Source organism: Sinohyriopsis cumingii, unplaced genomic scaffold (assembly GCF_028554795.1).
Source record: "Sinohyriopsis cumingii isolate HCF-2022 unplaced genomic scaffold, ASM2855479v2 utg000781l, whole genome shotgun sequence".
Lineage (NCBI taxonomy): Eukaryota > Metazoa > Mollusca > Bivalvia > Unionida > Unionidae > Sinohyriopsis > Sinohyriopsis cumingii.
Window position 1 is genome coordinate 462,858 of NW_028315930.1, and position 27,560 is coordinate 490,417.

General features: G+C 36.5%; 1 protein-coding gene across 1 annotated transcript in view; it reads right to left on the reverse strand.

Annotated features, from left to right (window-relative positions):
* Positions 1 to 300: 300 nt before the first annotated feature.
* Positions 301 to 27,560, reverse strand: part of LOC149773241 (uncharacterized) — a 38,096-nt gene continuing 10,836 nt past the window's right edge. Inside the window, exon 2 of the mRNA XM_089946562.1 lies at positions 301 to 3,821. Coding sequence (XP_089802688.1) covers positions 3,146 to 3,821 — 676 coding nt within the window. The 3' untranslated portion in view covers positions 301 to 3,145. The remainder of the gene's footprint in view (positions 3,822 to 27,560) is intronic.

Genomic DNA, 27,560 nt, shown 5'->3' on the forward strand with positions numbered 1-27,560 from the left:
TAATGATGATTGTAAATTTCCAGGCACTTATTGCCATTGTTATGATCCAATGAGCAATGCATCAAGGTTTTTCTTACCAACTGTAATTGCTATCTTCTTCATGTTCAACAAATAGCGGCTAAATCCTTCGGCAATTTTTAGAAGAAATCAAATTGGAATCCACGCTGACCCGGCATGATAAGCGCGTTCGTAAGCTAACCGGTACAAGTTATCGAGGGATAGATGATTTTCTAAATAGTTTGAGTAGCGATACCCTACTATGGCAAATCCTAAAGGCATTATCAAAAAATTATGATGAACTACTGAATAAAGACTTTATTTTATAAAATCTCTTCATAAGCTTTAAAATAGCTACATAGGTCCTTGTCTGAATTATACACTACTCAAAAGTGCTAGAAAGAACATTTAAAGCATGTTTATTTTTAGCTGACATTGCCATTTTGTAAATTGGGAATGAACGTGTTATCATATGACTAAAGTGGCATATTAACTGCTTTGTTTGTTGAGACAAGTTTAACATCTTAATATGAGAAACTTATAAAGAGGGCAAATTTCCTCATCACCGACACATATAATATACATCATCAACAATTTTTTTTTAAAACCACGGTGAGCACGAAAAGAAAGAACATCTTAACGGAATACAGTCAATGCTACAGAGAATGTAAAGTTAAGAAATCATGACATAGGGAAAATATGTACAATATAATTGATTCAAAATAGTCATGTGAAATCCTTTTAATTTCTAATTACATCACCATTATTCAACTGACTCACAAAATAACCATATTCAATACAATTAATTTGTAATTATAACACTGTAATATAAACTGACTCATATAATAGCCATACAAAATGCATTTAATTTATAATTGTATCATCATAAAATAGTTGATTCACGCAATAGCTATAAAAAAATGAATTTAATTTCTAACTGTATCATCATAAAATAATTGACTCGTATAATAACTATATCAAACGTATTTAGTTTGTAACTATCACCATAATATAATTTGTCTCGCATAAAATATACATTTAATTTCTAATTTATGACCAGTTTTGTTTATCAAATGAAACCAAATAACAATTCGATAAGATTTCTTCATCTCAAATTACTTAAATGGTTGATTGTTTTTGACTGCATTTAAGCTGCAATGATAACGAGGTATTGTTTTCCTTTTATTTTGCCTTCCACTAAAAGTAGCTTCACGGACCACATTATGTAATTCCTGCTACAGAAACAAGCAATAAGGCTCTCCAACTTCAAAACTGATTATATGTACTATATTATATATGTAATTAAACTTTATGTATTATATTCTATAAATATAAAACGTCATAAATCTTCTATTCAGGCAGTTTCATGAAACAAATGATTATGTGTCGTATACCTCACTATCTCCATGTAATATATCCATTGTCAATATCACATGTCTTCTCCGTATTACCTATTAATAAAAAATTACAGCTTTGGTTTAGTTTTATCTTTTTGTGAATTGTCTATGCACGAAACGTTTCCCATATTTTCAGAATCATATAAATAAGACCATCCTTATTCTCATTATCAAAGCAGACTCCCGCTTCAAAAAAAGTGTTCCTGGAAGCAGTAATTAAAATGTGCTACTCATTAGCAAAATGTTCTAGCAGATATTTGAAAAAGCTCGGATAAAAAGAAATCAGCATTAGTATGAAATCAGTGTTGATTTGCAAACTATATAGTATGGTTGTAATGGTTTCTGAAATGTAAAGCATTTTAATAACCCATTTATGCATCAATTTTCGTGTTATATTGAACCAGTCATATATTATGATGATTTAAAAATGATCCCTGAAGGTACTGTTACTCTTACGGTTCTTATTGCAAAAAGAATTTCGAGAAAGACCATTTCTTCCCATTAACTGCCGAGTGTTTAATCGATATATGATGCACTTAATCAGTTACAATTCTCATATCAGCTTTTCTGGCGGATATACTGGATGTGGAGAGAACCAAAATATATTAATTTTTCAGTATTGATTGTTTTGAGGTCAAGTTATAAAAGTACTGAAATTCCATCAATAAAACATGGTCATTTTCCCGTTACAAGTAGGAAAAGATCTCCTAACAATTTTTTCACTAAAGGTTTACTTCTCAGTATATGTTGGGTCGGGAATCCGGGCACTTTTTCACATCCGGGGCATTTTCAGTGCATAGTTACGACCGACGAGGTGAAAACGACCGCCATTGTTCTAGTGACTTTAAGAACGTGTGGGTGACATTTATACAACATTTTAAAATATGCCTAAGATTTGCAATTATTGTTATAAACGCAGTGTGGATATATGTACATAGGTTGAAAAATGCACAACTTTTAGTACTTATTAATCAAGGGTTAATAGGACAAATAAAGAATAATTATGGAAAAATATAAATTAATGAGAACTTTTAAAAAATAATTAGGATCACAAGTAATACCGACTGAAAATTTCAGATTTTGATATAGTTTAATTAAAGAAAAATAGGTTTGAGAAAAAGGTGTTCAATTACTTCAACAAAATATTTTGTTAAAAAACAAACTTACTAGGTGTATCTGTAAGATAGTTGCAAATATCAGGCCAAGTCACTTCAGGCCATTTTTTGGGTAATTGACCCAAATATTTGCTGGAAATTTAAAAAGGACAATCATTAATTTCCACAACTTTTAAGTTTCTGTAAATATCGTGCATTAGCATCGCTATCAAGCGTCTATTTGGAAACGTAGGACATTGCAAGAATGGCCAACTGATCTTATAAACCTTGCATTTATATTCATTTTATAAATGAAAAGTGTACAATACAAAAACTATATAACAAACAGCCTCGAAACTGCCTTGGCACTAATTGGCGTATATTGTCGTTTACACATGTACGTGATACGTACCACAGGAGTCTCACGTTTTATCAATAAAGTGCGGTAAATCTCTGACAACATGAAATCACCTTATCGGTAATATATTCTCCTTTCCTATTGTTTTTCTCCATTCTTCTCTCGAATTTTTTCATCATCTTCATAATAAATAGTACATCTCTCATATAAGTATCATATTTTCTTCTCCACTATTATTTTCTGTTATGAACAAAATATCAGTACAACCAAACAAGAAAAGTCAAACCACTCCAATGTTTTTATTTAATCAGTACTGCATTTTCTTTCTTCCAGTTCTCAATTACTGTCGCAAGCTCTGTGGTCCATTTTTGTATCATACTAGTGTCTGATAACTTTTGTAACATCTTTTCCACTGCTTCTCTTGCCTTCTCATAGTCTTCCATCCGATTTTGGTTTTCTCTTTGTAGTAACGTCAGCGCTTCAGCGTCGACAAAATACTTTTTACGAATAAATTTATCTATAATATGTTTAATTCCAGCCACCGATGATTTATGAGTTCTGTGTTCATGTATATCCATCATGTAAGTAGCCACGGCCTCTTCGAGTCGCAATTTATTCTTGCCAAACGTATCAGCATTTTGATTCTTGTAAGGTTCTGAACTTGGGATGTGAACTACTAATGTATTTTTTATTAGTTCTATTATCTCAGTAGAAAGAGGATACTGAATGGATTTGTAAACATCCGTTTCAGGATCCATACATTGCATCCTCAAAAGATCCTCTATCTTTACATAATGTTCGAATTTTTGTAGAAATGCCAAAGCAATATCTTTGAATATGTCCACAACAGCGGTGTTAATAATATGTTCACCTTGTGCCGATCTACGTTCCGCTTGATTTTTCTTACTCAGTTTGTTTGTTTTTTCACTTTTGTCTTTTTTTTCCGGAACTTTTCTTTTTCGTCCTTTGCTTTCCCTAAAAAGAAAATAAGTTGGGGATAAGAATCCTTTACATTCATACCCAAAATGTCATCATGATTAAATGTATGGGATGTGTGTGTGTGTATATATATATATATATATATATATATATATATATATATATATATATATATATATATATATATATATATATACACACATATATATATAATCTGTGTGTATGTGTATGTATGCATCATCACAAGCTATGGGCGTATATCCCCTAACCCTCAACTACCTCCGGCTGCCTGCGATAAGATTTCCGCATTCCTCCTGATTATCCATGATTATCCATACAGCTGATTGACCAATGACTGCAAAAATAATACAGTTTTCTCTTAATATTGACCCAACATTCATGCTGATTGAATGAGCTAATCAACGTTTCGTTTCCAAACAAGACCACTCATCGATTTATCAAATAAGAAAGTTCATTGGTGTGTACAAGATTGTGTAAAACATTTTCGAGCGTATATTATTGTCATACCCGTTACTTACGAGAAGTTGTAATTGATCCACCTGTCACTGGAAGACAGGAGACGCGGCAGATAAACAATATGGTTACCAAGCGTAGCCAAAATGTTTACCCTTTCTGGTTCACATTAAATCTCCAGGTGCGCTATGCGCATATTTAAGTCGACGCAGTTCGTGTTATAGAGGCTTTGGATAACTTTGGGGCTTGGTCAATACAACAGACATTGTCAAAACCAGCACTGCGGTGATGGTATTTCCACCCGTACATCGCTTTAATAGCTACATGAAATGTTGTTTGGGTCACCGATGATATTCTTTTATAGCGACGCCGATCTACGCCGATTGTTGCCCAACCTGAAGAGTACGCGCATGATTTCGTTTCATTCCAAAACAATACCATCTTCGACGTGTTCGACAAGTACGTGCAATCGAATATCACGTGCGAAGATCTTATAAATCATTGGAATCCTGAAAAACACTTTGAAATGACGCTTTAGTAACATTATGTGAACTTTGCCGGTTGGTGAGTAACCACTGCATGCGAAGTCAGCTTTCACGACAAGCGCTCTCCGTTACGGATCTCACCTCTATCTGCGTGGGTTCGAGTCTCGGATTCAGCCAATTTGGGCATGTGAGAAAGCATGCCAGTAGCTTCTCGTGGGTCGGTGGTTCTTTCCGGTGTTTTCACGGGTTCTTCCTTAACCAATAATACTGGCCGCCATGTATAGCCTTTCGTGTGCTGAAAAATGGCGTTAAACCCTACAACAACAAATCTCACCTGGGATGTTCCCTTTCAGGCCAAAACAGAAAGAAATACATTTCAAAATGGCATCGTCATGGTTGCCTACGACTGCTTTTATAACGGGTACAATGTGGAAAAATACGGGGTAGAGGCAGAAGGATGGCCAAAACATTGGGCTGGGCACTCTAAATGTTAAAGTTGCTTGTATTGACTATGGATTTACTATCCCGCCCATAATACGTTTACAAGACCAACAAACAAAGCTGAATATAATGCCATGGACGCTGAGACTAAAAATGGACAAGTCGCAAGACTTTACTAAACTCTGGATGAAGGGTCTCAACGTAAGCGTCGTTGCAAACGTTTGATCAATCTTCCATACACAAGTCTTGACGCATACTTGAATTATTTAATGCTCAAAACACAGTTTCTCGCACGAGTAAACGCTGAAATTACCAGCGGAATCGACACCCCTACGTCATTCGACAATAAGAGAATTCGAACGCACAGAGAAGATGAAAGATAGATTATGTCAGAGGCTCCGCTCCGCTCGCCTCTACGGCAAGCACAACAGCAATACAAACCAGCACCAGACAAAACGTGCAAGCGTTCAAAGAAGCCGAAGGTCGCAAAGCCACTATAACGGCACTAGTTGTGGATGCTATTGCGGTGTGGCTTGCTGCATCTGGTCTCTTCGCTGGCAGCCTATCGTTTTTGTTTTACTGATGTGAGATCAAACAAAGGCAAAGAACGCAACAGCTCAGGTGCTGACAAGCACCATGTGTTTCTGGTCCGCCAGATGATGGTCTTACCAGCGGTCCTCTGAACGAAAAGACACGATACACATGATAATTCCGAGAAGTACTGTCACCGTGTCTTCTGTTAACAGATGCAGCATCCGGCTAGCGGCTCTATTTTCTTTCTATACCCATTCTGTTACGCTGTTAGGGCCTGGATTATGTGACCGGGCTGGAGATGGGAATATGCTGCCCCGCCTCCTTCTGTGACTACGTATAATTATGATAAAACCGAGCGCCGTGAAAATCGATGAGATGGTGGCGCCTGGCTCGCGAATAAGGTTTGAAAGCTTTTCACCAAGGGTTTTACCCTCAAAGATAGCTTGGCTGATAACTTCCAAGAAAGCCTTTTTTGTAATGCATCAGCCTAATAACAACAAGGGGCAACCGCACGAGAAAGTATATTTGTTAACGCGATTGAGAAAAGAATGGATCCTGCTAAAAAAAAAAACATCCCCCGGTGAACTGCTTACGGTTACTATACATTAATGTATTTGGAAAGTAAATACACTAACCGCGATGTGGGGATATTTTGTTTCGTCAGAGGCGACTGCACCCCACTTAAGAGTTTGATGTTAATGGAGAAAGTAACCTACCTTAAGTCTTCAAATAACAAGGGAGAAAACTTACCTTGTACGGTTTTGTCGACTCCCTTGCTACTAAACCATAATCCGAATATATATATATATATATATATATATATATATATATATATATATATATATATATATATATATATATATATATATTCATTTGTTAATAATAACGTATTGTTTGTCAAATTCGAGTTCCTAAGCCTCCTCTTTCATAACCTATGAATATGTTTCACAAATTTACTAAAGAAATACTGAACGCATTAACGACATTTTCAAGACATGATAGGCTATACATGGCACAAAGCATATTAATTGGAGGAAGAGCCGGGGAAAAACCCGGCAATAACCTCTAACCCACATGAACCTACTGGTTTGCTTTCAAACATACCAACATTGGCCGAACAGAGACTTGAAACCAGGCAGACCGAGGTGAAATTCCAGTTATTTGTAACGGTGACCACTCGGCCACCTAGGACATGAAACATTCTAAGGTGATAGGGTTTGTATCCAAGGTTACACAAATACATTACCGTCACCTAATAAGCCACAAGTTTAAGACTTTTTGGTTGTACGATGACCTCCAATGAGAGGGTATATGACAGTCCTGAGCAAAAGTTACCATAACAGTAATATTTTCTGCTTGTATCAAAGGGAACAACATTTTACGGGAAATTATTAACGTGTTCAGGTCACTAGCAGAGGTGAGTGGTAAAGAAATAGAAAGTAAGGACAATTTCAAGAATAATGGAGACATTTTAAAAACAAATTAAAAAACAAATTAAAAAAAAAACTGATTGTACTAAGATGATTTCCAACTGTGTCCACAAATATTGTTCTATAATTGTTTGATATTTCCCCCAGACGTACATCAGGTGTAAGCAGTGTGTCTGCTGACATTATTTATTTCTTGTGGCTAAATTGTTAGGTATGTTCAACAAAGAAGTGCTTTAGAAACTGAAATCTGCCATACTAAGAGATTAATGACGTTCATTAAAATGAAACAATTGGACGTTGAACGAGGTAGAGTGTTCGCACTGTCAGTGGCTTACATATAAAGAGCGGTCACCGGTTAGCCCACTTACCTTTGAAATTATTTCACAGTAATATGATATTGGCTGAATATAGACAAAAAATGCTATACATTCACAAACACACACATACACACACACCACCATCTTGTAAAATTGCTTTCGTAACAAATACCATCCACCGAATATTCTTCTTCTTCTTCTTCTTATTATTATTATTATTATTATTACATTAATCAAGATTGATTTATGTGTAGTGTACATAAATAATAATAAATTAAGGATATATGTTATTCTCTCCCAAGTTTATGTTCCACAAAGGATTACTGTACTTTCATCCAAATATGAAATGAAATCACAACCTTTTAAAAAATATACACCGATCTAAGTTTATTCAGGCTATAAAAACAATATCTGTATTATATATAGACTAAATGATGAAAAATACAAATAAATTAATTTTGCAAATACAAAGACAAGGGGTGAATGGTTCACAATGATTTGACAAGGAAAAGATGGATGTAGTTTACTCGGGTAGTAAACGACGTAAACGTTTACTCACATAGTAAAATGCATTCACTCAGGTAGCGAAATTATGGTGATAAAAGAGGAGGGACATATACAACTTATCTTTACAGCCCCGAAAGATATACTGGGTTTTACGAACCCCAAAAGTAGCCAACGGCTAAAAAATTACATGTACGGAGAAACACTCTGTCATCAGTACACTTTGTTTCTGCTCATCAGCAGCCATCAATACACTTTGTTTCAGCTCCACAGCTGCTACAGATTCCGGACACTCGGAACACTTCGAAACACTCCGAATATTAGACCCTCCGGACACCCCGGACATTAGACAGCTCTTCAGCTGAAGATGTGCAAGTCCTTGAAGCAGACTGCCAGGTGACAAGACTCCCGTATTTTAAAGAATTTTACGTATGTTGAGGTATTTATACACAGACAGTCTGTGCATTGTAGGCATTCGGTTCGTCCCATCCAGAGCACTTCGCACGTGCGGCATGGGATGAACCGAACTCACTATTTCAAAATACGACACAATATACATAAATCACCCTCGGGTACCGTTGTACACACACAAAAAATACGAAACCCGAGTACATGTATTCAATAAATAAAAGAGTTTAATTATCATCAATGGAAAATGTGCGTTTGTGTATGTAACCTAATGTGTGTATGAGAGAGAGACAGAGAGAGAGAGAGATAGTCACAATATTTCAAATTATTAAGCATGCAGATTTCATGAATATTTGGCACTTATATTAAATCCATCCGTGGATAATCTGTTGACAAGCAGAATACACTGATCTGGTCCAAAATACAGACTGTTCCATATATTCACCAGGAATTCAATATATAATGACGCTATTTCTCAACTGTCGATGCCCTTTATTCAACAAACACCTGACATGAACCAGAATCGTTTTGACTGCTCGAGGATAGATCACATTTCTATCACTACGCAGTTTTGTCGCACCTTAACTTCTGAATGAATTCTCCAGTTTTGCACTATGTAAACGACGCGTCCTATTCACAATGAAAACCTAACAAATTAATGATTATCGCACCTAACTTCGGTGAGAATACTTCGACAAATATAACCTTTCTATGATATCCTGACTTTCGTTTAGGTTATTTTACCTGATTTTGCTAAGCTTCAACACGCACTTAATCTTTGGTATGCTTTTATATGCGCTATTACATATCATAGTTTTCAAGCGATCGTCAGCAAAAAAGAACAGCCCCACTATCCATCCCAGTAAGATTAGGCCCCTACGGGATAAGATATCGCATGGAACCATTTATAAACAAGGCAAGGTTCTGCAGCAATTGTCAACACTGGGGTCACTTTGCATCCAAATGCAAATTTAATAAATAATGTCAACAATGTGTGGGCAACCATAGGGAAAAATGTAAAAGGGAAATACCTAAATATACCAATTGCAAGGGCCCCCAACCCCAATCCCTTGAATGTCTATTCGCCATAAGGGAAAGCCAAACTATACACCTTATGAACTCCAAACAGATGCAATATCATGCTGCCAACAAAGAAATACAAGAAAACAAAACTCTAACTAACAGTAGGATCCCTACCAAGTCAATCAAAGTGGCAACCCAAGCCAAAAACCAACAATACCTACCAACCCAATCACAAACTACCACAAAACTAATCAAAGCATACAAACCACCCCCACCCCAAAGGAATGAAGTAATTAACACCGACTCCAACACCAAACCAGTACAAGAATTAGAAATAGAAAAATTAATTAGTGAAATTAAAACTGATTTAATAAGCAGACTCCTATCGAATGAACAAAAACTAGAACAAATAAATAACAAACTTCAGCTAATCCTAACCAAGATTACATAAACCTCCACCAAAACCAATCAAGTACCAAACGACCACCACATTTATGAATAGTACAACTAATCGAAATATTACAATATGGCAATGGAATGCAAGAGGATTGGCAGGCAACATAAATGAGCTCAGAATTAAACTGCAAAACTTAGCTCACAAACCTGACATCACCTGCACTCAAGAAACCAAACTCTCAAACAATAACATATCATTACCAAAAATCCAAGGTTATGCCCCATGCTACTTCCAATATAGAAATAAAGGGCAAGGGGGAGGATTAGCTATCTTTGTTATAAACAACTTACCAAATGTAACACCAATTTCCATTACATCAACATCAGGTAGCAATATAGAAGTAGAAATTCAGTCCCTCATAGTACACATAGGGAGGGGTAATATACAAATTTTCAACATCTATGACCCGGATGGCAATGAAATGTGTATCAATTATAATTACATACAGGCAAATAAATAACCATAAACAAGTGGATCAGATGGTCATCTGTGGCGATGTCAATGCCCATGACGAGCTGCAGGGGTGGTGGGGGGGGGTAGTAGGACGGATAAAAGAGGCAGGTTAGTTGAAGCATGGGCTGCTGAATCCAACCTGACCATCCTCAATGACGGTACCAAAACTCGCCTCAACCCTGAGGATGGAACTCTGTCCGCCATCGACCTCACCATATGCTCGCCATCCATAGCACAGGTGATGGATTGGAAAGTTGAGTAAATTGACCCACTTGGCAGTGATCACTTTCTGGTAATTATCACCCTGCAGATGACGGTCCAATTCAACTCACTTAAAAGAACCCCTAGGTGGAAATACGAAAAAGCAGATTGGACAGCATTTAAGGAATACCTAAATAAAGTTAATACAAATGACATAGAAAATGATAACATCAACATATATTATGAAAATGTAATTAATACCATAACTCAAGCAGCCTCAATCAGCAAACCCAAAACCAGATGTATCCCAAATAAACAAGCCGCTCCATGGTGGAACAATCAATGCAAACAGGCACTCAAAGAGAAAACGCAAGCCCTTAACATATTTAGACGAACAGGAAACCAGTGATTCTACCATCTATAAACACAGGGAAAAAAATACTTAAAAATCTAATCAAACAGGCTAAAGAAACAACTATTGCTCTAACATTAGTATAACCACCAGCACCAAACAATTCTGGGACAAAATTAGAACGATTAGAGGAAAAGCAAGCAATTAACAGTACCCCTAAACTCACTGGTGCCAATACTGACAAGGAAAAAGCTGACCAACTAGCAAAATATTTCTCAGACATGAGCATTTATACAAACCACATCCAATCATTTCAACAACATAGGGGTAAAGTAGAACAAACTTACAAAAAAATCTATTCAATTACCTTAGCCCAAAAGAATCAAACCTAAATAAGGACATAATAGCTTATGAATGGGGCCAAGCATTAAGATCCATAAAGGAAACATCCCCAGGGGAAGACCAGATAGGGTACATTAACCTACCAAATAACATCAAGATATCAACTATCAAATTACTAAACAAAATATGGACCTTAGGAAAGCCACCTGACAAATGTAAAAACGCAATAGTAATACCTATTTCCAAACACAGTAAACACCCCAATGACATCAGCTCATATAAACCAATTTCATTAACAAACAACATATGCAAAATCATGGAAACTATCATTACCAATCGATTAAAACATCACTTAGAAAGTAACAATCTAATCTCTGAAAACCAATGCGGTTTTAGAAACAAAGTTCTACTACGGATCGGCTTATACGATTGGAAACTGCAATAAAATTAGCATTTCACTCTAAACGTAAAGAGGCAGGAACTTAATTCAGTATTTATTAATCTCGAAAAAGCATTTGATCTCGTCTGGACCAAAGGCTTATTAGCCAAATTAAATCACTACGCCATCACAGGACGAATGCACAACTTTATTGAAAACTTTCTCTTAGACCGCAAAATAATAACTTGACACTTGCTCTGAGTTGCATCTCCTCGGAAATGGTACACCACAAGGGAGTGTACTCAGTCCCACTCTATTCAATATCACGATAAACGATCTAGACAAAAATCTGACATCTAACCTAATTGAACTATCACAATTTGTGGACGACAGTGGACTATGGAGAGCAGGAAAGCCCTCCAACCACAAAGTAATTAAAGAAATCCAGGAAAGTTTAAATAATATATGGAAATGGGCTGATAAATGGGGTTTCAAACTATCTCATGAAAAAACTGTTTCAGTACTATTTACCGCAAACGTAAAATAAACCAACAATACCCCAGCACTATACAGAGCATTAATTAGATCCATATTAGACACGGATGTCAAACTTATAACTCAGCACCTAAACAACACCTAAATAAACTAGATAGCATACAGAGGAAGGCTTTAACCATATGCACTGGTGCCCTACCATCAACATCTCTAGCGGAACTTCAAATACTAGCTGGAGAACTGCCGCTCCATCTTAGAAGGAAAGAACTTACTCTAAGATATTCAGCCAGATTAACAACGCACCCTAGTACACCCCCCCCCACACACACATATAGCTATAGATAAATGCAACAAACCATTCAGCACCAAGCTTAAACACACTATTCCTGCAGGACAATTAGTACACCAACTAATGGGACAACTCCACACTGAAAACTTCCAAGCGGCAATAACCCACAACTATGACACGGAACCATGGAACAACATCTGGCCTACATTCAACACCTCCTTCACCTAATATGGAAATAAAAATGAACAGGAACACCAGCTAAATACTATTATAACAGCAGAAATTAACACTAAATAACCAAACTTTATCAAAATCTATACAGACGGATCCAAAATAACAGTTCCACCGAGAACAGAAGCCACATACGTCATTCTAGAAGTAAACAATAAAATAGGACAAAGACCACCTGACCACTGCGCTATCTACACATCAGAATTCTGGGCCATTACAGAGGCCCTCAAATGGATTGAAGAAAACAACATACCCATGGAGGTGATAATATGTGACTCGCTCAGCGTCATTTCCTCAATACTTAATAATAACACCAATTCTAGAGAAAACTTCCTTAGGCACACCAACTTAATGCTAAAAAGAAACTAAACAATAATAAACAACAAATAGAGTTCATGTGGATACCATCATATATTAACAAACTAGGAAACCATTTAGCCGACTTAACAGCCAAGCAAACACTCAACGAACCCAATTATGTACAACTAAATTACAGTATTAGTGAACTCTATAGCCTAACGACAACACCCATAAATAATAAATGACAGGACAGCTGGAATGAAAACAAAGGCAGTAAACAATACAACAATATCAATGAAGTAAACAGAAGAAGGAAAGCCCTCAAAATCAAAGGTGCAGACCAAAAAGTAATTAATAGAATATACGTAGGCATAACCAAGCTGGCTAGCAGCTTCGAACAATACATATGACCCTTTTCTCACAAACCTAATTGCTACCAACTGCCGGGTCCCTGAAAACCTACCACACATTTTCAATGTATGCCACAGAATACAGAAAGAAAGGGAAACATTTCAATTAGAACAAAATAAACTTGGATCCCCAGCCAGATACCCAGAAATCATTATGAAATCCAATCCTACCCTAAACATTACATATAAAAATATAGTATCCTTCTTACAAAAAAGAAGACTTCATAATAAAATATAACAAAATAAGTATAAATGCAGGAAATAGTAACTCACTAAATAAATATACAAAGATACCATACGAAAATTACACAGTAGAATCATATAATAATAGCATTCTAAAATATAGCAAAACAGTCGTACCAATGGATATCCCATCTAGCGTGACTGGGTGGGGAATGGGGGCAGGGATAACTATCGGTTTACCACCTGCATAGGGGTGAGTACTGCCAGAGCGCAGGTTGGCGTCAAACCTGCACCTATGACCCATCCTTGTCACCCGGGGTAAACAAAATGTACGACTCTCCTAATTCCAAACATTCTATTTTGAACAATAAAAATAGGTAACAATAAAAACTAGATTACCATTAAATACTATAAACAGATGTAACATACAACATGAAACCTCACTGTACAGCCCCTATTAGCAGATGAATAAATTAAGAAATATAAATTAACAGAGGATAAATATTTCATACTCGTCTCTCTCCCACTAATAATATCTTGGCTCTAACTTACATACTAAGAACATCTCTCTTAACAACATCTGGTCTCCATGCTAACATTCTACCACCTTTCAGAACTCCACCTCTTCAACCTAGGGGACAGTCATATCTATATCAAGAATACTACTAAGGCCCAAAACCTTTAGAACTTATAAGGTGGTCCCAAACCCAGACCATCAGAGCCCGTCACACAAGGTGACACTACAACATTTTTAGGACATAAGACAACACATTAGTGCATATAAGGTGGTCTAAGACTTCAAAAGACCATCAGGTCCCGCAGCACAAGGCTGTATAACGGAAAATTACAAATTAGAACGATAAGACCCCAAATTTATACAAACGAAGGTGGTCTAAAACCCAAGACCATCATTGCCAGACATACAAGGTGGGAAAATCAATAACCAACAGCTGTCACCCTAGGTTCTTCTCCTAAGAAACTCAAATAAACAGCGTAGAGTTATATTCAAAAATTGTGCAGGACGACATTTAGGACCAGTACCCTCGAGTCTAGGAGTACCTACCTGTGCCAAGAAATTCGCCTCCACCCGATCGCCCGCTCGTCCCTTGACTCGTTAATACATCACAACGCATGCGTTCAGTGCACGAACAGTGCCGACAAGGTCATATGAACGTGTGCTGGGTCCAATCTCACTCATATACACTTGTAATAGATAGCAGCTGAAACAATGAGTGTGCGTGGATCTATTCCCACTCATGCAATGGCCTTACATTCAAGTTTTTAGGGACTCTAATAGTCCTACAATCCGACGGCTAAAATTAAAAAGTGTTCCTTGAACACATAAAAGCCTGGGGGATGTGGCTCTCTTTCCGTCCCCCAGGAGCAATTAATAATCCTACCGTGTAGGAATAAAGCAGAGATACATGCCCAAATGGGCGCACATCTCTATAATTCAAAAATATTAGATGAGATTAGTTGTGAGGTTTTTTGTCCGTGGACGTTTTCCTTCACGTCCGTGCTTCTCAAATATAAAAGGAAGCGTTCGTCAGTTTGGCTACCCACTGTCAACGAGACAAAATCAGCAGGATAAGCGAATTGCTTGAACTCCACATGCACCTGGAATATGCCAGGCGCCTCCTGGACGAGCTTGCCATGGAGGGAATCCTGGAAAGTACCAGGCTTGAAGAAGAGGAGGAGAGGAAAAGGAATAAAGAGAAGGAAGAAAGAATCCTTCCACACCTCATGTTAAGGTTTCTGTGTGAGGTCAAGCCTGAAGCGAGGATGCATCAACAACCAATAAGACGTCAACCACAGCCACAACAACCAGTACAAGCACCATAGCCAATACCAGCACCACAACCTCATCATCCACAGGTGTGGTATAGAAGGAGGAAAGTCTTCACTATTCCACAAAGTGAAAACGGATGATCCCCCTTCTGCGCTTCCAAGCACTCATATCATTGGAAACACTATTGGAGCCGTCAATGTGTCTGTGGTGCCTGGCCTGGGAGGTGTCACCATCAACGAGGTGTAACTAGAGTTCAAAACAACAGCCCTTCTCAGGGCTACACCAATACTCTAGAAAAGACTATTCAAGTTGCCAATTTGTGTGAATATGGAGTAGTGTGATTATGTATCTGTGTATGTTTGTATTCGTTTGTGTATTTTTGTGCAGCTAGTAGTTATAGTGGTTTGTTTCCCTCTTCCAGTGTGTCGATGGCAGATTTTGGGGTTTGTCAATAGTATATCATAGTGTTCTTATTCCCGTGTGTGGATAGTACATTGGTGATCATTTTTTTCTTCTTCTTATAGTGTGTGGATAGTAATTTTGGGGTTTGTGGATAGTATATAATATTTTTTTCATCTTCTCTCCGTGTGTGGATAGCATATTTGTGATTGATTTTTCTTCTTCTTCCTGTATGTGGATAGTAGATTTTGGGTTTATATGCTTTCGCATACGTTTTTGGGGATAGTAGGTAATATGTGAATTGAGTGTAAGGGATGTTTTTCTTTCACGTCCGTGCTTGACATATATAAAGTTAAGCGCTCGTCATTCGCGCCATTCAACATTGAATACCCAAAGACAATGGCAAGTAATCATTTGGACAAAATGAACAAGCTGCAAAAATTGGTTGATGATATTGGGATGGTGGAGGAAATGTTGGTGAGATTGGAGGATGGTTATGGCTATACTCACCAGTCTCAGAATGGAGATAAATAATATAAGGAAGGCAAATGAATGGTTAAGAGAAATGATAAAGAAGGAAAAAAAGAAAGGAGGATAAAGAGGACAAAAAAAATGAGGGAGTGGAATGAAAAACAGATGTTCCCTCCCAATCGGACACAAATAATGCACCAACCACTCGTTCTTGGCCGAGGAACAGACCACATGCACTTGATTCCCGGTTAAAATAATGTGTACACTCACCAATTAACACAAGTTAACTAACTCAAACCGGTCACAATCTGACCCCTCAATGACTCCGATCTAATTTTCCAGTACTATCTGTGCATAGAGTCACTCATAACGTACACCACTGTAAAGAAGACACTCCACACCTTTCATCCATTACCAATTAAACTGCCTTACTGATTTTGAAGGGCCAATTTTGCGAAAGGTTTTTCCGTTGCTTCGTGTCTTCCACACACAGGTGACTATTCCAAAGCTCAACTTCCGGTCAATTTCGGAGTGAATACGATTTGGTCGTGATTACTTCAGTGTTTGGTTCTTACATTGAATGAGTCTTTTCAAACATCGCTTTTAATCGCTACATCTCGGCTTAACCCGGAAAATATGCAATTGGAATATCCACGGCATTTTCTGTCAAGCCGTTTCACTGTTCCAATCGTTGCATTTGCTCAAGACTATGCGACATTTGCTGGAAAAATATTTAACAACATTTCTTGACATGTTAATTACATCGAATTTTTTTCTTAGCGCTTTCTGAATAGCTATATAGGTGATCTCTGATTGTGCGTGAAGAAAGAATTTTTTTAATCGTAGACTTATTTAATTAATAGTACGTAATTACCCGAATTTAAACTGACATTATCTATAAAATGTGAAAGATTGCTTTGTAAACATTTTATGTTAAATATTATCAATCTTATATATATTACATTGCCAAGAAAACTAAATGATTAACTTGGTTAGCTCCTGTGTTACAAGTTATTTGTTACTAATTTGCATACCCATACACAAAATTGAATCTAACATAAGATATACAGCAGCAGAGGGGGCGAACCCACCTCATTTTATAAGCGTTATTTTGGTACACTAACCCTTGTTACAAAAACGAAAAAAAAAAAACCGTGAAACCAAGGCCTGTAACTTTCCGAGATTGAGTCTCTCTCCAAGAGTCTCTCTTGGGGTTCGAGTCATCGTTTTCGAAAAGTATGCGTGAGTTTTACTACGATGACGCTATATCGAGGTCGCACACCCTCTGCTGCTATTAGTTAAAAATGTTATCCAGACCGATTGGATAACGTGACCGCGAATCATGCAAATTTATTGTTATAAATCCATGTGGGGTTGACTGAGCCTGACTAAATAAATTTCTAAACTTAATTATGTCCAGATCTCCGCTGCACCAAGTCCGATGAATATTTAGCAAAGTATGCGCGTCAACTCCGTTAAACACAGCAAGTATATTACAATTGTCCCTAATCACTTTAGAAATTTGTGTATATCGCTGTGTCACATAAATTACATCTGTATTTGTATGCCTGCCTCGGGAAAATATCCGAGCAGGGTTTGCCTGTTTATCTAACATCACATCATCGTACACAATTAAATTGTTAATAAACCCATCAATATCATCTACAGATGGCGCTTCATCGATATCGTAATAAACTCGATAACACCATCACCGTTTTCATTTAATAACTTTGATTTTTCATTATAATTCTTAAGTACATCCAAACATCTCTGATCATCTACAGACGGACCACCAAATACAACTTATCCCATTTTAACCATCTCATTATCAAATTAAGTAATAATTGCGTCTGACCAGATCCAGATGGACCTATGATAATCATTCGGATAGAATTAGGTAGCGTTGCATGATGTTTAACCGGCTCTGTTTTCTTGTCGCCGAGAAATCAATTACATTCATGTTATAGAAATATAATTATAATATGGATTAATATTGTGTGAAATGTAGGACACATACCCCCCACAGGTGATCTAAAAATTATTACAACAATAAATAACAGGGCAGCAGTTACAGGTAGATGTGAACAATGCGGTACAAAAAAAAATAATTTATTCCCGCACAGTCGGTTTAAAAAAAGCAACACGGAGGTGATATTGTCTCCAAGTTAGCCAAACTACCAGGAACTCCGTGGGCTACGTACCCAGGAGAAAAACACCTCACAGGATATAATTACTGTGGCCCTGGAACTCGACTTGATATCAGACTTGATAACCAAGAACAACCAAAACCGGGTGAATATCCAATAAATGCTATTGATAAAGCGTGTCACGGTCATGATGTAGTTAATAAAACTAAAGATCTACAGCAGCGACACATCGCAAATGTAACATTAATTCACGCGCTAAATTCCATAACGGATAAATCTTTCAAAGAAAAATAAGCTAGTTAGCTAGTAAAAACTGCGATGAAAGGTAAGCTTGTATTAGGAGCTGGTAATTAATCAACCAATTATTGAAATAATGGAGTCAATTTATTATTCCCAAGAGGATACTGGAAAGGTAGAGCAGCGATTAGTAAACTCGCTGAAGCAGCAGGGGTCGAACCTTCTACTAATGAAAAATGGTTAGCCCGACAGGCAATATGGCAAATTTACCTACCACCGCTTAAACGAATTCAGTACGCACATTTCGATGTCAGCGTTCCTGATGAAGTTCATCAGGTGGATATTTTGTTTTTACCACATGATACTATCAAAACTGGGAGACGTCAAATAACGTACAAATACGCGTAACCTGTCGTTGATGTTGCAAGTAGATACAAAGAAGCACAACCGTTATCAACAAAAACAGCTGCTGAAGTAGCTTATGCGTTTAAACGAATTTATCAACGAGATGGTCTACGATGGCCACAGCTGTTACAGGTTGATCCTGGCAAAGAATTTTAGGTGCAGTATCATCGCTGATGACGCAACATAATGTCAAAATACGATGAGGACATACTGCAATTCATCGCGATCAAGCGATTGTTGAACGATTTAATAGAACACTTGCTGAGCGGTTATTTGGATATCAATACGCGAAGGAAATAATTCAAGACAAAAGATTTCGCGACTGGGTTGCAAGATTGCCAAGTGTGAAAGCTGCTTTAAATAATGAAATTACTCGAACAACTGCGTTGAAACCCGTTAATGCAATCACAAGCGAGCGTATATCAATACAACGACGTAATTTGTCAGCGCAACCAGTATTAGGCAATGTGACTATAAGACATTTGTATGAACCTGGTGAACTTGAAGGTGGAAAAAAGAGCGACTGATCCTATTCGGAGTATTACGACGCACAAGATATCTAGTATAACAAGATCCACGGGTAGACCTGCAATCTACAGACTAGATTCAACTGCTCCTCAACGTGGATTTACGCGTGAACAATTACAATTAATTCCCGAAGACACGCAATTACCACCGCGATCACTTAACTAGCGCCGTTAAGTCGATTACACTCGAGACAAGTCAACATCACATTTTCACGTGTATGGCCACGACGGTTATCTTTTCTATCTTAGGTGAATTGTCTTGGATTATTACTCGAGTACTGCCACAACATTACACAATTACAGCTCCCACAGTGATTATTCTGCTGCTGCTTCAGTGTCATGATAAATTCGGAATCAATAACAAAATCTCGATTTTTTTTTCACTTTGCTTATAACTGGCTAATTTTTTTCTTACTATATTGCTGTCAATAACATCATTGATGGTTTCTGTAACGTCAATGACAATTCTCCGCAGCTGTGATATTCTTCTGATTCGAGACACTGCCAAATAAACTAAGTTTGACCATTCGATACGATCATGTACAATCCAAACTCGAGTATCAGAGATGGTTAACCCCTGAGATGAGTGAATTGTCATTGCGTATCCTAACGTCCACGGGGATTTATCAGCATGCAATGCATCCTCAACAACACTAATATCAACTGCGACAACATCATTTAATACACGATTTTGTTTCTCGGTCTGTCCTGGTATAACAACATCAATATTTTGCCGTCGCGTATCTGCTGGTCGATAACACAGCGGCACTGGTAATTTGGGAAACTTTTCTTTATGTAACATAAATAATTGTTGTTGAAGTGTATCACGAACTATCGTTCTACTTGCAACTATCAATATGTTTGAAGTCCGCATTTGCAGAAAGTCGTTCATTGAAGTTTCTGAAATTGTTTCACGCATTATTTCACACTGAATTTTATTCGGTTGTAGTCTGATTAATTTCTTGAACTCATTTAATTCTGGGTCAAGAGATCTATGATCATCAGTTATCTCCTCGTAATAATCTACAAAATTCTATAACCAATCGTGTGGAGAAGGTCCAACAAACGGTGGTGTTTGACCGTAATCACCGCATATTATCACAGCAGTATTTTTCAATAACAACCAATCGAGAAACATTTTTAATATATCTTTAGATACTGTACTTATCTCACCCCAAATAATAATTTTTGGAATATATTTCGCTCCCATTTGGTCAGGAGTCCATGTGTCGCACTTGTATTTGAAAAAGCTGTGGTAAGTATATGATGGTACTCCTCGTTGTTTCATCTCTCTGGCAAGTCTGTGTGTTGGTGTTAGCACAATCATATCATCGCAATTCTGTCGAAATAATTCGATTACCCGAGTCGTCTTACCAGAGCCACCCAGACCTTTTAGATAGGCCGTCTTGTGTCTGGATACTGGATCATACACGGATGCCGCCCTGGACATTTGTCGAGGCGATTGATTGCTGTAATAAATATCTATAATCGTAACATCTGCCGATTCGGAATAATTACATAACATTTCTTGTTTTATTCTCCACGAACCCCATGATGCATAAATGTTTGTAAAACGAGTCAGTAATTCTGAATATTTTTTATCGATATAAAACGAAGCCGTTGCAGCTCTGACTGTAGTGTCAGGGAATATATTTATCATCGATAATAAATTTATAGACACATAAGCTAGCATTGAAGATCTTAAATGAGTATACTGAGGCCATTCGCCATTCATATAACCAACAATAGTACCCAACTTTATTCCGTCAGATAAATAAGCGTTTTCTCGACTCACAAATATATTTCTCGCTGTTGCATCAGCGATTATAAAATCATATTCAGCATCATCTAGAATTAATGGTGCATAATGTCGTTTATGATCATATGCTCAAGCAAACTTGCCAATTATTTTTCTACCGAGATCTTTTGCGGCGCTATCATTGTTAGGTGATGGTAACCAAACTTCGGTCTGCTTCCGATATGATATAATTGCCTCACTGACCGTCAACGATTACAGTATTCTAAAATCAATCATATATCGTAATAAAACTATTGGTTCCAAGCGTTTTTCTGAAAAGTGTCTACCAAACCAAACAGATGACAATGATTCGTAACGAAGAGCGCTTTAGACCACTAGGCCACTCAAGGCCCCCAACATTTTATGAAAAATAAGCTATTAAGTGTAAGAGAAACAGCAATAAATAGGATGTAATGTGTTTATAACGTCTTATTGATGAGGAAAAAAAACTACATAATTTAGAAACAGACTATATGCCAGGGAATTTGTTGAGAATTTATGTTTTATCGGCAAGTAGACACGTTGGGTAGCAGACGATTTTGTACATTTGGGACAACTTCTTGCAAAATTGGAAACTTGGATAAAAATACAGTTTTGTTTTAAGGTACACATTTCCATCTTTTATATAATATATTTATTTGTATGATTCTAAACGATGCATAGTAAATCGGATCTTTTGATTTACAGGTTCAAGAAGGTCATGAAGTGGTTCTTCACGTTGCCATTTATAAATCACATTTTTATGTGCATTTCGAGTCTAAATGTGGGATATTTTGTACACTTTATAAATATCACTTTTCTTAATTAATGTACAATTCTTCTTTCTGAATACAAAATGGATTTTTGACCCAAAATAGCACATGATCAAATGTTTACTGAAATGACGTATCGATGCACAGAATTACCCGACGCGCAGAATAGGCCGACATTGCGGTATACATTGTGTCGCCATGGACCATTTGACTCTTAAGCTTAGTGTGGGCCTACTTTGAGTAGATGAATGAAATATTTTGTGCCTATTAAATGTTAGATAATAACTGTAATAGATATGTGTCCGTGGTGCCGGGAATGATAAGGCTTTTCACATGTCAGAAAAATGGCAGTACAATCATAGTTTTAAGTAATGGGAATTTTTTTTACACTTAATCCCAATAATACAATGTAAGGTGTACACCCTGATATATTAACTAGATATTTTCCCAACTTCTAGGTTTAACCTCCGAAGTGATACCTTTGAACGTGATGCACATGCTTATATATTGGCCTAATCAGCTTCCAGAAAAGCCATATCACCAGGTTGAAAAAGTCTTACCTTTGTACTTTTGACCTGCCTAGTTAATTGTAATTTTGAATGAGTAGACAGAAGATTATATCTTGCTATTTCACAATCCGAGATATAATTTAAAAAAGATTTGTATCAGATTCCTCTGTATAAAAAAAGCATTTTCTTTTAACAAGTCCATGGATAATATATGTCCATAAACTAGTTCAAAAGAACTGAAACCAGCCATTGACAAATTAAACAAGATCTACAATGTTTGGAACATGATGTAAGAAGATGTAAAAATGATGCAAGAACTTCTGATAGGTTTCTTTGACTCCTATATGACCAGCCAAAATAGTTTCATGAGCTAAACTTTGAATTTCCTGTCTATACGACATAAGAGCAACAGTTTGATAGCTCACTGACTTATCTGCACCAGCGCGTGCCTCAGGTGGTCTCGATTTTATCATAACGACCCATTTTCCAAAACTATCAAGTTGTTACATCTGCAGAATCAGCTTCACTGATAACCCTCTGAAACAAACAGGAGATATCAGGAACTTTTTCCTTTTTCGACGACAAGCGAATGTCACTTGCCAGCCTGATTAGAAATAAGAGAATGAGTAGTTAAAATATGATCACAATGATCAGTACCTTTTTATTGATCAGTAACAGGAGCAAAGGTGTCCTCGTCAAAAGTCTGACCAACACGTGTCAGGCAAAGGAATAATTTTCAGAAAAACATCTTTCCCAAGAGCGTTTTATCGCCATAGCTTTAGTAACTGCACAAGCAGGGTATAAATAAGGGATTTCGTTTTCAATAAGCCTATCAATAAATAAACATCCTAAATGGCAAGGAACTCACAGCGCTGATAGTCGTTGGTCCTGAAACTAGGTGTGAAGACAAATTAACGTTATGGAGAGGAATTCGAAGAAAAACGTACTCTACTCCCTAAACAAGAACGCTTTCATCAGAAGAAGATTTCTCAGACAAAGGCAGAGTACCTGATAATAAAATATTGCGAGAAGCTCCTGCTTCCCTTAATATTTTTATTGGGATAGGATTGACCCAGTCACCAATAAGTGACATAAAACCTTTTGACATAAATGGCTTATAATTCTCCATATAATCTGACCGGGGTTTATTTGACTCAGCAAATGTATTTTTCCAATACATGACAATGACCTTGACCTTAAAGAAATAAACTTTCTCAATAGCTGTCTTTATTCTTTAGCAATAATAAATAATGTACCCGTTCTATTTCACTGAATAATCAAAACAACTGTTTTTCTTCTTAAATAATAGCTACATACAACATAGAATTCGTCTGCAAACTCATTTTAACATGAAATTATAATCCAAAATTGGAATGAATTTGATTGCTCAGTTCTCTTATATGAACTTGAAGAGTCTTAATACGACTTTTTTCGCAATATACCCCATGGTACAGATCTAACTACTTAATCTAACATTTCAAAATACCTGTTCACCTGTTCTAATCTATAAAATATGAAACAACATTTCTTCCAAGAATCCACCTAACCGACCTGTCCAGTGGGAATCAATCCAAAACGTGTCAATAGATTTACTACTTTTATTATTAGTAACAGCAAACACGCGCGTCGGCATCTATTTATAGATACTATGCAATTTTACGTTCATAATATCTTAATATAGATCCTATGAACGTGCGAATTTTCAGCTAAAAATAATCACTGCCATTTTCAGTCATGACTAATAAAAAAAATTAAAGATCTACATCAATCAAAAACCTCTATTATTACTCTACTGTTTGTGTGTATATAAGCATAGCACGTATGCATAAACATTCCGACACTTTTCGCAGGATAGCAGGACTGTGTGCTTGAACAGTGATGCAAAAGCAGTTGCTGGATTGATTAAAATCAGATCTCCACTGTTGTACGTGAAATCTGACAGCGACAACTTGGGGATCGTGTTCTGGTAACATGTTATTACCATAATCGCTGATTTTATCAGCCAGTCAGATGAAGTCTTATATCTTTGTGTTTGGAGACTGACCAGTGTGGATGAAGAATAACAATGTGTACGGAACGATCTGATTCACTGTCAAATTTTTTAAAGCTGCCTTTATATTGGCAAATTCTAAGGTCACCAGAACATGACCCTTAAACGGTCGTCGTCACATCTTCACGTTTGTCAGCGGAGATCTGATCTTTTTGCGATTGCTGGATTGTAGTTTGTGTCTTTGCATAGTGATCAAAAAGCGGTTGCAGGATTATGGGACGCGTGTATCCCACTAAAAACAAAACGCGTAGCTAGATTGTAAATGTGACGTATTAGATTTTAATTTTAAAAAAATAACATTATCATTCCGAAAATTCCCGTTTGGCTCCAGGAACACACAATGTTAAATTCCTGTTTGGCTCTAGAGTGCTTCTTATGTAAATCTACAGTATGGCATAAGTTTTAAAACAAACTTCTCATCTGACTCTAGGGTGACCCATGTATGAACTCGCCGGCAATGAAAACTTTAGAACGAAATGGAGACGAGTAAGAGCTGAATGATTTGTGTGTGTGTGTTTAAAATTTAAATTTCACACAACTACATCAACATGAGTGGAAGCCTAACATTAGATTCTAAATCATGCTGGAAATACATGGAGAAAAACAAGACGCGCATTACATTGATTCACCAAAGACAGACACCAGACATGTAGAAACCGATACAATAAACGCACAATTCTGCATTGTTTTAACTAATATAGTGATATGGATTCGCCTTGTATATTCCCAAAGGAAAAACGAGTAATACATTTGTGACATGTTTAGGACTTAAAAAGTTGCTATATGGTTTAAACCTATCAAATACTTCAGGAGCGGATGATAAAATCAAAAACTACTTAAGGCACTATCTTCTGAGTTGACACAAGTACTTAAACACCTTTTAACAATCACTGGACATTTACAACATCCCAAGGATTGGTATCTGGAAAATAAATGGCATGGCCACTACTGAAAAAAGGTAGTCACGGAATGGCCAATAACTACCGCCCATTGTCACAGTCATCAGTGTTCTTTGCAAAGAGCTTGAACATTGTGTCTGTTCTAATCATGAAGCACTTGGATAACTATATGATAAACATAATGCATTACGGAAATTTCAGAGTTCGAAACACACATTGCTAAGTTATTAATGATCGGGCTAAATATGTGGATACAGGTGACCAAGCAGACAATTTGTATTTTTGACTTTGAAAAAAACTTTTGACAGGTCCCCCATGAATTGTGGAATTGCAAGCAAAGCTCAACGCTGGATAGGCGCTTTTTATGCTTCAGAGAAAAATATGTAGTGACAAATGGTCCCAAATCTGGCTGGTGTTACAAGTCTATGCTCTTAAAACAAGTAACAAAAAAAGTGAAAATCAACAAGCTTTGTAAAATTCAACAAATAATTTCTTTGCCTTGAATACAAAGTGAAAATTATAAAAGAACTTACGGTATTACAAATTAAATCCAAAATAATCATATAATTATAGACACAAGTCCTAATAATTAAAAATTCTGAATAAACTTAGTAGAAATCCAAATTAAGTTCAATGCTGAAGGAGTTGGTGTGTCTGTGATGACCTGTATCATGCTGATGCGCCAACAGTCTTTTATTGAAACACTAATAAAATTCCAGGTTTTAATTCACTGCAAATCCTAATGAATGTCTCTATCCAAGAATGTTATTTTTTGTGAGCACTCTGCGATTCCTGAGAAAATAAGCATTGAATTAAATAATTTGAAGAAATAAATTCCAAATTAATAATGGACACAACAATAATACAAATAAACTATTTGGCACGAGTGAATAGTCTTTCCAGTGACAAGATTGTATAGTTCCCTACTTGACCTCAGTTCACGAGTAAACGGAAAAAACCCCAGAAGAAACAAAACGTTACCTAATGCAAAATAACCTTCTAAAAGTTCTGAATGATTACAAAATAAAATGTTTATCATTAGAAAGTCTGTTACTAAAATTGTAATATATGACCTGGACAATATCAGCTAAATTGTAGGGGAATGCGAATAACATAGACCCAGACCCAAATAAACATATCTGCTTCTATTAATAATGATCCTTATAATAACCCATGCATTTAGAGAATATTTTACTACATATTAGTTGTTTTCATAATAAAATATAAACATAAAATAATTCAGGTTAAGTAGAAAATAAACTTGATTTTTTACAAGGTTATGTGCCATATGCAATGTTACTTTACAATATCACATAATGAAATATAAAAAATAAAAACTAACAAACAATGCAAAGTAAATGTACATAATAGTATAGTACAACGTAGGTTCTAGAGTACTGCAAGGAACAATACTTTGACCAGCACTCTTCTCCTAGCAACAGCAGCGACATTCTAATTGAAATTGACTAAGAACGTCGATTATTCATAGATGACTGTATATGCTACTGATTAATCAGAACCGAGCCTGATACTAAGATATTTCAAATGACATTAAAAAAGCTAGGATGATGGGTTCGAAAATGTGGCATGCGATTCCTACTTAACAATGCAGCATATGCTTATTGACAAGAAAGAAATGACATAAAACCAATATGTCGTATTTACTAGAAGATACTATGTTAGAAAACCTTAATCAAACAAAATATTTAAAGCTCATAAGTACATGTGATCTGAAACGAAACCTTCAAACTTAACTCGAACTTTAAGCCAATAAAGACGTATCGTATCTTGTCATCTTGCCCATAAAATGCGAAAGATCTCGCTAACAAAGGTTTAGTAAGACCTATTTTAGAATACGGGACCCAAATTCCCACGGTTTAGAAGATGAAATTGAAAAGAATACGGAAAACGAGCAGCCAGGTTTGTTACATCCAATTATGACTATATGCCAGGAAGTATGACCTCGATATTGGATAAGTTGTCCTGGAAACCATTATAAATACGTAGATTGAAAAACAGATTAGTATTTTCTACAAAGGTCTAAAAGCAAAGCAAATATACCTTTCCATAATTTAATGAAGCCT